At 46.9% G+C, this 12,509-nt stretch overlaps 2 protein-coding genes across 10 annotated transcripts in view; one reads left to right on the forward strand and one right to left on the reverse strand.

The window, feature by feature from the left end:
* Positions 1-4,954, reverse strand: part of PUS7L (pseudouridine synthase 7 like) — a 56,441-nt gene extending 51,487 nt beyond the window's left edge. For all 3 annotated transcript variants that reach the window (XM_029615351.1, XM_029615350.1, XM_029615349.1), the window contains exon 1: positions 4,899-4,954. The gene's annotated coding sequence lies outside the window, so the exon portion shown is untranslated. The remainder of the gene's footprint in view (positions 1-4,898) is intronic.
* A 538-nt stretch (positions 4,955-5,492) lies between these two features.
* IRAK4 (interleukin 1 receptor associated kinase 4) overlaps positions 5,493-12,509 on the forward strand; it is a 92,077-nt gene continuing 85,060 nt past the window's right edge. For 6 of the 7 annotated variants that reach the window (XR_003858553.1, XM_029615192.1, XM_029615191.1 and 3 more), the window contains exons 1-2: positions 5,588-5,715; positions 7,278-7,447. Coding sequence is in view for 6 of the 7 variants with exons in the window: in XM_029615192.1 (XP_029471052.1) it covers positions 7,287-7,447 (161 nt within the window). In the remaining variant the exon portion in view is untranslated. Of the gene's footprint in view, positions 5,716-7,277; positions 7,448-12,509 lie in introns of all 7 variants that reach the window. The other variant, XM_029615193.1, reaches the window with a different exon arrangement.

A 12,509-nucleotide genomic window follows, 5' to 3' on the forward strand; every position in this document is an offset into this window, starting at 1 on the left:
GTCTTGAAATATTTTATTGATATTTGGACAATTTTTAATACTTTTTATGAGTTTAATTGTTTGACGTTATTCTGTTCATCAGCTGTTTTGAAACATTTATTAATATAGTTTTACAGTTATTTCTGTGTGGGGATATATAGCGGCTTGGCTTGTTCTGTTTTCCTAATAGGAGGTGTATTAGTGTTTAGGACTTGATTTAATATTTGTAGTGTTGCCTTTTCATAGATAGGGTTGTTATGTGTTCCATAATGCAGGTGTAACTTTGTGCAGATTAGTTTCTGTGCATTATTGCAGATCCTGGGACTGTGTTAGGTGCTATATTTCTCTTTCCATTTCTCCAGGTTTGCATTCATGCAGAGTGGCTTTTTTGGTTTTCCATTCCAGTTTCTGTCTCCATATTTATAATTTGTGGTTTTTCTGTATTTGGTGAAGGTCTGTTCTGTGTGTGTGACCGAGGTGAGGTATTTTACTAGCATGTAGGCAATTGTATCAATCTTATTTGTTGTGTCTTCTCAATAGGATATGCATTAGTGGTAAATTATTGCCTTTTCATAAGGAGGGCTATTGTGCCTGGTAGTAAAGGGAGTTTGTTTTGCTTTTACTGAGATGTCATCAGAACCAGAAAATCTTTTTTGCATGGTGAGTTCTATGGGTAATGCCCTAGTTCTGCTCTGCATCCATTGTTGGAGGTCAAGGGGGTTCCCGTGGATGCAGAGTGTATGTTTACATATAGCCCCGTGATGGTCACATGTTCAGTGTGTCATGCATGTGAGAACCATCTGTCAAGTGTGTCCTGGCTGAAAAGAGGTTGAGAACCACTGGTCTAGAGTGCCTAATATACTTGCACTGGCCCTGACTGCACTGGCTCCACGTGGGAAAGTAGGATTCCATCTGGAGCTGTGCTACTTTGGGTCAATGGCTCTCCCCAGTCTTGGCCACAGCAATGATGTGTGCAGTCTCCACCAGAGCTCAATTTTGTTTTTTTAAGCCTCAGAGAAATCCAGTAGCATGGATCACTTCTGGTCCCTCCTCTCTTGTAGCAGGTAGGCAGAGCAGAGCCTGTAGGACCATAATAGCAGGCTGTGTAGCACAGTCAATGGGGACTGTGCTGGAGGCTGGAGAAGTGGAGGCAAGCTCCATTTACAGAAAGGGAGGGTGTGAGCTAGGAGGAAGTGCCGAGCAGTGCTATGGGCCATTGTAATCAAAAAGGTTAAAGCTGTGTACACACAGTGCAGCACAAGTTTTTACGCACATTTTTGTGCATATACCTTGCCCACCAATGCACAAAATCTGCTCACATAAGTTATTGTATTTGCAGCACGAGTGAGTTATGTTATCCCAGGCTCTGAAGCTAAGCTTTTTAAATTTTTCTTTTGTAACTATTTTCTTCCTGGAATGGTGACAACGAAATGGGAAAGTCAGGGAAGCAATCCCTGTGTCCTGGATGTTACCTGCAAATCACCAGCTTTCAATGGCTGGGTTTCTACAACCTGCTGCAGTATCAAGCATGTGAGTTGGAGGGCTTGGTCTCTGGTTCCAGGACTGATGTTTCTGTCAATCCGGGCCTCCCAGCAACTCCCCTCCAGCCAAAGCAGAATAGTGTGCTCACAGATATTTGGAGTGTCTCTTCTCCTGTTTTTATAGTGGACACCATGAGACCTGAAGGGTTGAGTAGCTCAATACATCTTGAATACTGTCTGCAATTTTGGTCGCCACATCTCAAAAAAGATATAGTTGCAATGGAGAACGTGCAGAGAAGGGTGACCAGAATGATAAGGGGCATGGAACAGCCGCCCTTTGAGGAAAGGCTAGAGAGGTTAGGGCTGTTCAGCTTGGAGAATGGCTGACTGAGGTGGGGGGGATATGATAAAAGTTTATAAAATCATGAAAGGACTTGAACAGGTTAATGTAAATTTGCTATTTACTCTCAAATAATAGGACTAGGAGACATTCCATAAAGTTAGGAAGTAGCTCATTTAAAACAAAATCAAAGAAAATTATTTTTCACTCAGTGCATAGTTAAGCTCTGGAATTCATTGCCAGAGGATGTGGTTACAGCAGTTAGTGTAACTGGATTTAAAAAAAGGTTTGGATAAGTCCCTAGAGGATAAATCCATAAACTGCTATTAATCAGTAAGGAATAGTTGCTTGAGATTTATTTAATGTTTGGGTACTTGCCAGGTTCTTGTGACTTGGATTGACCACTGTTGGGAACAGGATGCTGGACTTTGCTTTGCTGGAGAAATCCATTGAGGAGGACATTAAAAGTGCTTCACTCCTGATCTCTTGTTATTGATCAAGATACAGATTCCATTTTGTGTTTTCATCGCAAGGATACTTTATTCTTTGGGTGGGGGGAAAGATTTGGGTGTTTCCAGATTTATGTAAAAAAAAAACAAACCCAAAAAAAAAACCCCTCAGGATCACTGTAAACACATTTTAGAAGTTGTGTTCTCTTGGGGCTTTTTTTTTTTTTTTAATATAGTTTGAGTTTTCTCAAATGTTTTGATAAATTTCAGAGCATTACATACACTTTTTTGTAACTCTCAAAGTTGTAGAATTTCTTAGATTCTACACGGATGGTAGGTAGAGGGGCTATGGGGATCAGTTAATGTTGAGGGGGTTTTGTTGCATGAAGAGTAAAGTAGGATTATGGCTCAGTGTTAATTTCTTTTTGCTTTTTCTTTTGTTGCTATACCTTTAATGGCTTATTTTTTTGTATCCCTCTGTGAGTGCACTATTTTGAGTATTATGTATGTTTTTTGCCAAAATTGATTTATCTTTTTAAAAAACATTGGCCTTCTTAATCTCCTATTTATCAAATATATGCTTGTTGTAATCACTGAAATGCATAAATAAAAGGTTAAAAAAAAAAGTCATAGTAATGAAGACATGACCTATTAGTGACAAATGCAGGGAAATGCACAGAAGCCCTGAAGGCTGAACTCTTGATTGAGATGGATTTCAAACTCCAGAGTGAACCCTGTTCCTACATGTGGCCCCTTTAGCAACTCCAGCTGCAGTCCAGCCCAGCTAAGATATCAGGGAGACAGAGGAGGTGGTGTTGGTAGCAGCAGCAGCTGTGACTGATGGAAGGCCAGTGCTTTGTTGCTATCCCCAGCTTCCTGATCTGCTAGGCACAGCAGGGTTCTGCATGAATGACTACTGGCAACAGTAGAAGCATTACTTCTCTGGCAGGAACGCCTGGGGGAACAGAGGCAGACATGATCACCCATTCCATAAAGAGCAAGAGGCTTTAGGATAGGCTTCCCTGCCAAAATGCATCCACAGAATAAGTCTGTGTGCAGAAACAGTACACACAGCACCCTCCACCACCCACTCTCCATGTCAGAAGCATGAGATTTTCCCCAAGTGAAAATATGCACTCAGACTATGCAAAAAGCTAAGCACATATTTTAACTTACGTTTGTGCATACATTTTAAAGTCACATTTGGATGGGAGGACAAGGGCCCACCATTAATCCGCCCTCTGTAGCATGCAAGAGCTGCTACCTGCACCTTCAAGGTTTTTAGAGCCAAGCCGTTAACCAAACCCTCCTGCAAAAATTCCCCAAATCAGTGGGATCTCTACTTAGAGAATGAGAACATCTCACCCTGCACCAGTTCTCGAACACTCTCGAAACTCTAATATAAGCCAGAGATACAGAAAAATATCTAGTGCGAAGCAATGTGGATATCACTGCTGGAGAATAACGCCTCCGCAGATGAGCCCTCTCAAGGGCCAAACCATAAGACAAAACCGACACAATCGGCCCCGATGAGGAGGTCCTCCCAGACCAGCAGTCTCACAACACTGCCCACCAGGAGTTGGTCGGCGTACCATGGTCTCCATAGGCAATCCAGAGTCACCAGAAGCAGGTCTAGGTATGACTCACATACTTCCGAATTATCCTGCTGATCAATCAGCCAGGGAAGGAAAACATATGTTGCCACTGTTGGATGAGAGCATCAATTCCCAACACTTGGGTCTTTTCTGTGACTGCAGAACCGTGACACTTTTGCATTGCCGTAGCTTTCTATTAAATCCAGATATGGCTGACCCCCATCGAGAAACTATGAGCTGAAATGCATCGTTTGCCAGCTCCCACTCCCCTGGGTCTAAGGATTCCCCCATCCAGGCACATCTCTGCCCCCCCCCCACACACAGATTCCCCCATCCAGGCACATCTCTGCCCCCCCCCACACAGATTCCCCCATCCAGGCACATCTCTGCCCCCCCCCCCCACAGATTCCCCCATCCAGGCACATCTCTGCCCCCCCCCCACAGATTCCCCCATCCAGGCACATCTCTGCCCCCCCCCACACCCGATTCCCCCATCCAGGCACATCTCTGCCTCCCCACCCCCTGATTCCCCCATCCAGGCACATCTCTGGCCCCCCACGCACTGATTCCCCTCTCTGGGCACATCTCTGGCCCCCCACGCACTGATTCCCCTCTCCGGGCACATCTCTGGCCCCCCACGCACTGATTCCCCTCTCTGGGCACATCTCTGGCCCCCCACGCACTGATTCCCCTCTCCCCCTCCCCGCACATCTCTGGCCCCCCACGCACTGATTCCCCTCTCCCCCTCCCCGCACATCTCTGGCCCCCCACACACTGATTCCCCTCTCCCCCTCCCCGCACATCTCTGGCCCCCACACTCTCATTCCCCTCTCCCCCTCCCCGCACATCTCTGGCCCCCACACTCTCATTCCCCTCTCCCCCTCCCCTCCCATCTCTGGCCCCCACACTCTCATTCCCCTCTCCCCCTTCCCCTCTAAGCACATCTCTGGCCCCACACTCTCATTCCCCTCTCCCCATCTCCCTCCAAGCACATCTCTGGCCCCCACACTCTCATTCCCCCCTCCCAACATACTAAATCCTTCACTCCTGATACCTGGCTGTAGCTGCACACTCTGGATTCCTTTGCTGTTGCGCTCCAACGCTGTGCTGCTGGCCTTCCCGTTCCGCCCACGTGGGATGCTGTGCTGGCTGGGTCTGCCCACAAAATGTGCTCATGTCGTGTGCATCAACAAGGCTTGCAGCGCTGCTCTGATTGGCTTACTGCTGCACTATAGGGATAGGGTGCGCCTGCTATGGACAGGCTTTATCGCAGCAGCAGCAGCTAATCACTGTAACATGATTCGGAGCACAAGTCCCGCCCAACAAGCCCAATAAAACGCGACTGGCAGAAAAAATAGCCCAATTAAAAGCAACCCGCGAATCGGGGGGGAAAAACCGCGAATGACTACAAAAAGAAGCCCAATCTCGCGGTAAATAAGCGAGGTTGGCAACACTGCTTCCCCTCAAACCACCCCACCCCCGGGCTGTGAGATGCCCGCCTTCTTCCTGTCCCACTGGCTAATCAGCGGCTTCCTCCTCCCATTCGCAGGAAGAAGGGAAGAGGCTTCCGATTGGCCGGCGGTGGCAAGAAGAATACTTCCGATTGGCCGGCGGGGGCAAGAAAAATACTTCCGATTGGCTGGTGGGGGACAAGAAGAAGACTTCCGATTGGTCCGTGGGGGCAGGAAGAAGGTTTCTGATTGGTCCGCGGGGGCAGGAATACGGGAGGAGGCTTCCCATTGGTCCGCGGGAGGCAGGAACAAGGTAAAGGGAAGTATAACGGGTTGTGGGACACCAGGAGTCGTCGTGACATCGGTTGTTGCTTGGCGACACATCGGTTGAGAAACGCTGGTATAAGTTGTATAGGACATGTAGGTACTCCCTAATCTTTGCTAAGATATGCCCCCTCTTCTTCAGGCAATGTTGTAGCCGTGGTGAGGAGAAGCTTATCTATATGTGTGTTGGACATGTGTATGGGTTAAAGATTTCTGGGAAAGAGTGTTAGGATGAGGCAGGGAAAAATCTGGGAAAGAAGTTGTTTCCCACTGAGGAGACTCAAATTTAGATGTCTTAATGCAAACTATGCAATCAATTGGTACATACAGCAAGATTCACAATGGCAACTTTGTGGAAATCCCCACCATTGATGGTGTAAACAAGTACATTAGATTATCCTAATAGAAAACTTAACACAAATGTCCCTAAATACAATAATAGCATATGAAAAGATCTGGGGAAGATACTCGGTTTATGCAGGATGGTAATCTACATATGAATTTGGAAAACATATGAAATGTAAAGCAGTAGCAGCAGCATGCTTGAAGTTGAAAGTAACAATAGGATGAAGCCAATTTTTTACACACTTTTTTTTGTAAATAAAGGGGGAGCTGAGTATGTTTTATATAATTCCTAACTGCAAGAAATATATTGTGATGTTTATCTCTGTTACTAAGTAAGAACACTTTTTTTTTTTAATGTGGTCTTTTTCCCCTACTTTCTCTGTGTGAATTGTTCTGAACATTTGACAATTATGATTATTTACCTGCTTTTCCAATCTGTCTGCTCAAAATGGATACCTGATCTCTGCCTATCCGCTTGTATCACAGAGTATTTAATTAGTGTGCTAAAACATCTCCCAGAAGCCTAACTGGACTGGTAGTGAAATGGCAATGCTACTTCTTGCTTGAAAGTATTTATGCTTTCAGTGGACAAGATATACACATTTTGCCTGTAGATTAAGAGCCTGTTTTACTAAGGCTTTTCTCTCCTATGTATCTATGGGGGGAAAAAGGCTTAGTAAATTATGAAAAACCCTTTGGTGCATCTGGCCCGTGTGAGCTATTTAATAGTCACCAAGCACAACAAATATGTCCACGCTGACAGAAATTGTGTAGAGAACCGTTGTAGCCTCTTTGAGCGAAGCGCTTAATACATTTTGAAATAACGCAATTTTTATTTGGATGGCCTGTGTAGATTTTTTTTTTTTTTTTTTGTTCCCATGAAAATTGTCCTTACAACATTTTCTGCTAAAATTTCATAACATCACAGGTAACTTATTCAGCAAATACACACAAGGCTATACAGATTTGTCATAGGGAATATATGTGCATTTATTGCATCAGAAGTACCAGTGTAAGTTACTTCTTCTATCTGGAATACATGCATTTCCTATGTAAATTTACATTCATACTTTTTTCAAAATCAAGTGTACATGGAAGTGAAACCTCTCCCTCCATATTGTCTGGGTAAACTTGTGTGCAAGCAGGACGTGTGTGTAAATTCACCCCAAAATCAGAAGAGGCAAACCCGTTTTTGCGCATAAAACAGTGCTTTCTGTGCAGAAATGTGTTTGAAAATTACCCCCTTAATAGATAGTTCTGTAGATTGAAATGATTCAAAATGTTCCGTGTGCTGACTTCATTTGTTCTTTTAGGCACACAAGATGAGCAAATCCATTTCTCCCTCTACGTACGTCCGGTGCCTCAACTTTGGGGTTTTACGGCAGCTGGCAGACTTTCTTGATCCACAGGAAGGATGGAAGAAGATAGCAGTAGATATTAAAAAACCTTCAGGTGAAGCTCGCTATAACCAGCTTCATATAAGGTATGAAAATGTTCTGCAGAATCAAGAGTGAATATGGCCAAATAGATTATTTAAGGGTGAATGTGGTATACTAAAGCTTCATTAACAGTAAATGAAAGTTTATTCTTGGAGCAAATTAAAACCGGGGAGGCCAATATTCAGCACTACTTAGCCGGATAAGCTTATTTGGTTACTGTTGCCAAATAAGTGCTCATATTCAGGCTTATCCATTAAGTTAACTGGATAAGTTAGACCTGCCATAGAACAGATTTAACTTATCTGTTTAAGTAGCGCCATATATAGGGATAGTCAGTAGCATAGCTGTGCTGCCAAATATCCCAATGTAGTTAACCGGACAAGTCTTATCTGGCTAACTTACATAGCCAGATATGGAGGCAAATATTATTAAGCTGATAGTAAACATTGTATAATTACATTTTATGTTTTTTTTTTTTTTTAATTTACATTTTTATTGAGAACTTAAGCTCGTAATACAGAAATTGAAAAACATTGTATAACATGGTGTCTATAACATGTACAAAATAAAAGTTATATTCGTTCTCGACAATGTCATGTTACATTACCCCTATACTAACCCCCCCCCCGAGTAGAACTGCAATGGAACAGCATTGGTTATAGAAATGTTGCAGACCCTGTAGAGCAGGGGTCCCCAAACCTGTCCTGGAGGGCCACCAGCCAGTTGGGCTTTTGGGATATCCTCAATCAATATGCATGAGAGAAAATTTGCATGCACTGCTTCCATAACATGCTAATTTTCTCTCATGCATATTCATTGTGGATATCCCAAAAACCCGACTGGCTGGTGGCCCTCCAGGACAGGTTTGAGGACCACTGCTGTAGAGCCTCAAAAAAGTAAAGAAAGCTCAACCACCTGCTAGTAAGCAGTAGACCTAAGGCAAGGCATCCGTGTTCCCGCTGGTGTCCCTTTGTAGCCAATTGCGTATGAGATACCATTGGTATTTGGGTTGTGGTCCCCCCAACCTACCCGCTGAAGCCTGTTTATATAGATGACAGAGCCTCGACACCCTCACTCAGACCTCTGAGGTTGAAGGAAGGGCAATAGATCTCCAGTGTAATGCTAGTGCGCACCTTGCCACCAGTATGACTAAGCGTGCTGTACCTTCCAGAGCTCATGGAAGTTCAGTGGGTAGATTCAAAAGAGTAGTCTCTGGTGTTTCCACCCATTCCCAAGTGATGGTCTGAATGATGTGGGATATATTCGACCAATACTCTATGACCCTTGGGCAGGTCCACCACATGTAGTAGAAGGTGCCAATTTGACCACAACTCTTCCAGCAACGGGGATCCTGTGATGAATGGAATTTATGAATCCGGGCTGGAGAATAATACCATCGTAAGAGTATTTTATAACTATTTTCAGCTAGGGATGTGTAGGGGGAACTCTTCTTGGTGTACAGAAAGACTGAATCCCAGGTGGCTTCCGAGAGTTCCTTGCCTATATCATCCTCCCATGCTTTCATATATGCCGATTTCTGCATGGGGTCCCTATTTATAAAGTGTTATACCTGTGATATCGCTCTACGGAGTTTATCAGCCTGATCGCACCAATTTTCCATTTGTGTCTTGCCTTGTCTTAAATCTTGGCCCACCTGTTCTGAATGGAAGAAATGTCTAAGCTGGAAATATGGGAAAACATTCCCACCTGATAGGCTGTGTAACTCCTGTAGTATAGGGAAGGAAGACATTGTGTCTTCCTTCCGTATACTATAGATATTGCAAGCCTAGTCGTTCCCACTGAATGAAGGCTTTTTTCTGTCTGCCGGGAGGGAACCTGTTGTTAGTATATATATATATATAGGAACTATAAAAATAACTCCTGTTACCCACCGTCCTCTCCTTCCATAATTCCCACACCTGCAATGTAGTTTGGGTCGCCAGCGGAATGGTCCGTATCGGGAGCCATGACTTTCAGGGTTGCCATAGTAACGACCGGAGCAGCATCCTTCCAATTAAACACTGTTCTATGGTTCCTGAACATACCCAGATCAGTCCAGAGAAGTGGGTTGTGTATCCTTACCAGCAGGTGGAGTCAGAGAGCAAAACTTTGGGCACTGCTATATATACAAGAGTGCCACCTGCAGTCCCTCAGTATTTCTCTGACTCCAGCAGGCGATAGAGGTGCACTCCTGCAGTCTTAGTCATTTTTTCAGTGTAGTTAGAAATTGTATTTTTATTTTTCTTCTCGTCTGCTTCCTGAGGTGTAAGGCACCTTTGTGGGTCATCCCTCAGTGGAAGCTGGGCGTCCGGGGGGTTGTACACCCCTGACTGCGTTTTGTCCGCTCCGACTCGGGGAGTACAGGCCATGGGCTCCTGGTCTTCCTACCCCCAAAGCTGCTCCCTCGACCCCTGTTTGGGCTGGCTTCAGTAGTTAGTTAAGTAAAGTTGTTAAAAAAAAAAAAAAAAAAAGTTTTTCTCTTCAGTGCTATTGGCGTCTTTCACCTGAGGTAAGGAGTCGGCACCAGGGGGGCCTGCCGTGCAGAGGCTGTTGGGGGAGCGTGTGAGCCTCTGAGCTTTATTCTCCTTCCTGTCCCGGGTTGTCGGTGAAGAGAGTCAGTAAGTGTGCCGAATCGGCGAGTCAGTAAGTGTGCCCGATTGGGGCCGTGTTTTCAGTACCCGTTGGGCTGAACAGCACGGTCACTGCGACGGAGGCCTTGTTTTTATTTTTTTCCCACTCGGCCGGCAGCGCGCGCAGCTGACTGCCTGAGGCCTATCTTCTCCTCACATTGTTTCTTGCCACGTGGCTGCACGGTTCAGCATGGCGTTGTGCTCCAAATCGCCAGCCTGCCGCACGTGTGGGGCAAGCGGGCAGGCTTTGGATTCGGACTCCTTTTGCCCTGACTGCGCCTCCGGATTAAAAGGCTTATCGGAGTCTGCCCCTCCTCCTCGAGGGGGGGTGACATGTCGTGCAGTGCGGGAGGAGAGTTCCCCTCCCGTTTTGGCCCCCATGGGAGAGGCTCAGGCCTTGGGGGCTGGAGATTCGGTACCTCAGGAACCCCCGAATGGGGGGGCAGACCCGGAGGAGTTTTCCCCGAAGTTTATCTTATTGATGCATCAGGCCTTTCTAGCAAGGAGGCAAGTGTCGCTAAAAAGACCTGGGAGGGCGGGGGACCCCTCCGAACCTTCCCTGAAGCAGGGACGGTCCGCCTCCGATCTGCAGAGGCCGGTTGACCACCCTGGGCCGGGGGATGACAGTCTCAGGGGCCCTCAAGAACCAAGCCTTGTGTCGGGGTCGGTGCCGGCCCCAGGTCTGGGGTCAGGAGCAGCACCAGTTCCGGATGCGGATTCGGACCAGAATCCTGATTTGGTGGAAACGAACGATTCTGATGGGGAGGACCTTACTCCGGTGGAGGGAGATGATCCCAGTGTTGTCTGCTTGTTTAAGCGAGATGAGCTCTGTCCGCTCATCCCTCAGGTTCTGGACGTTCTGGGCCTTAAGATTTCTCAGGAGGAATCCGATAGTGAAGGGGTCAAGCTGGTCCTCGATGGTATATGGGGTCCGACGACCTCGTTCCCTTTGCCTAAGAAGGCCCGCAAACTAGTGACTTGCGAATGGGAGGCTCCGGAGGCAGGTTTAAAGGTAGGTAGTGCTATGGTTAAGCGCTACCTGCTGTCATCGGATATTCTGGACCTGCTGAAGATTCCGAAGGTGGACGTGGTCGCTTCTGCGGTCATGAAGAAGACCATGATACCCGTAGCTGGAGCTGCTGCCTTAAAAGACATGCAAGACCGCAAACTGGAGATCCAGTTGAAGCAGGTCTTTGAGGTGTCCGCTTTGAGTCTGCGAGCGGCACTCTGCGCTAGCCTTATGCAGAGGGCGTGCCTGTGCTGGGTCCAGGAGGCTGGTACCAATGTGGGGGACGCCGACGCTGGTGCGCTGCAGTTTGCCCGTTTGGAAGCAGGCATTGCGTACGAAGCGGATGCACTCTACGATCTCGTTCGGACCTCTGTTCAGTCCGTGGTGGCAGCTCGTCGTCTTCTCTGGTTGTGGAATTGGGCTGTGGACTTGTCCTCCAAATCCCAGATTTGTAATCTTCCCTTTAAAGGCAAGCTGCTCTTCGGGGAAGAGTTGGACCAGTTGGTCAAGCTGCTTGGGGAATCAAAGGGCAATAGGTTACCCAAGGATAGAAGAACTTCCAAGAAAGTTTTTCCCCCTCGAGCTCGTTTTCGGGATTCTCGCCATTTTCGATCTGGCAGATATTCCACTCCGTCTGGTACTAAGCAAGCATCGGGACGCCAGCAGTCCTTTTGTGGTGGTCGCCGCTCTGGTAGGGTCTCTGGTCACCTCTGGGCAGGAAGCAGTAAACCCGCCCAATGAAGCCACGAGTACCCATTCCGTCGTCGACGCTGTTGGAGGCAGATTATCCAACTTTTACATGGAATGGGCAAGAATTAATTCGGACCGCTGAGTCTTGGAGGTGATCAGAGACTGTTACGCCCTGGAGTTCTCGCATCCGGTTCGAGAGGCATTCATGGAGTCCCGAGTGGTCTCTCATACCAAATGCGTGGCGGTACAGGATACCCTGCAACGGCTGCTCGAACTCAGAGCCATTGTCCCAGTTCCAGAAAAACAGCAGGGGCAGGGTCGGTACTCGATTTACTTCGTAGTTCCCAAAAAGGAGGGCACGTTTTGTCCATCCTCGATCTTCAGAAGGTCAATCGTTGTCTGCGTGTCCCTCGTTTTCGTGTGGAAACCCTGCGGACGGTAATGGCGGCGGTGCGAAAAGGAGAGTTTCGAGCGTCCCTGGACCTCACGGAGGCATATTTTCATATTCCAATCCGGCTGGATCACCAGAGGTTCCTGCGCTTCAAGGTCTTGGGTCAGCACTTCCAATTTCGTGCCCTCCCGTTTGGTCTTGCAACTGCTCCCTGGACTTTCACCAAGGTGATGGTGGTGGTGGTAGCGGCCTTTCTTCGCAAGGAAGAGATCTTAGTCCATTCTTACCTGGACAACTGGTTGATTCGTGCCAAGTCTCGGGAGGATTGCGAGAGATCAATACACACGGTGATGGTCACCTTACAATCGTTGGGGTGGATCATCAAT

The sequence above is a fragment of the Rhinatrema bivittatum genome, chromosome 9, assembly GCF_901001135.1.
Source record: "Rhinatrema bivittatum chromosome 9, aRhiBiv1.1, whole genome shotgun sequence".
NCBI lineage: Eukaryota > Metazoa > Chordata > Amphibia > Gymnophiona > Rhinatrematidae > Rhinatrema > Rhinatrema bivittatum.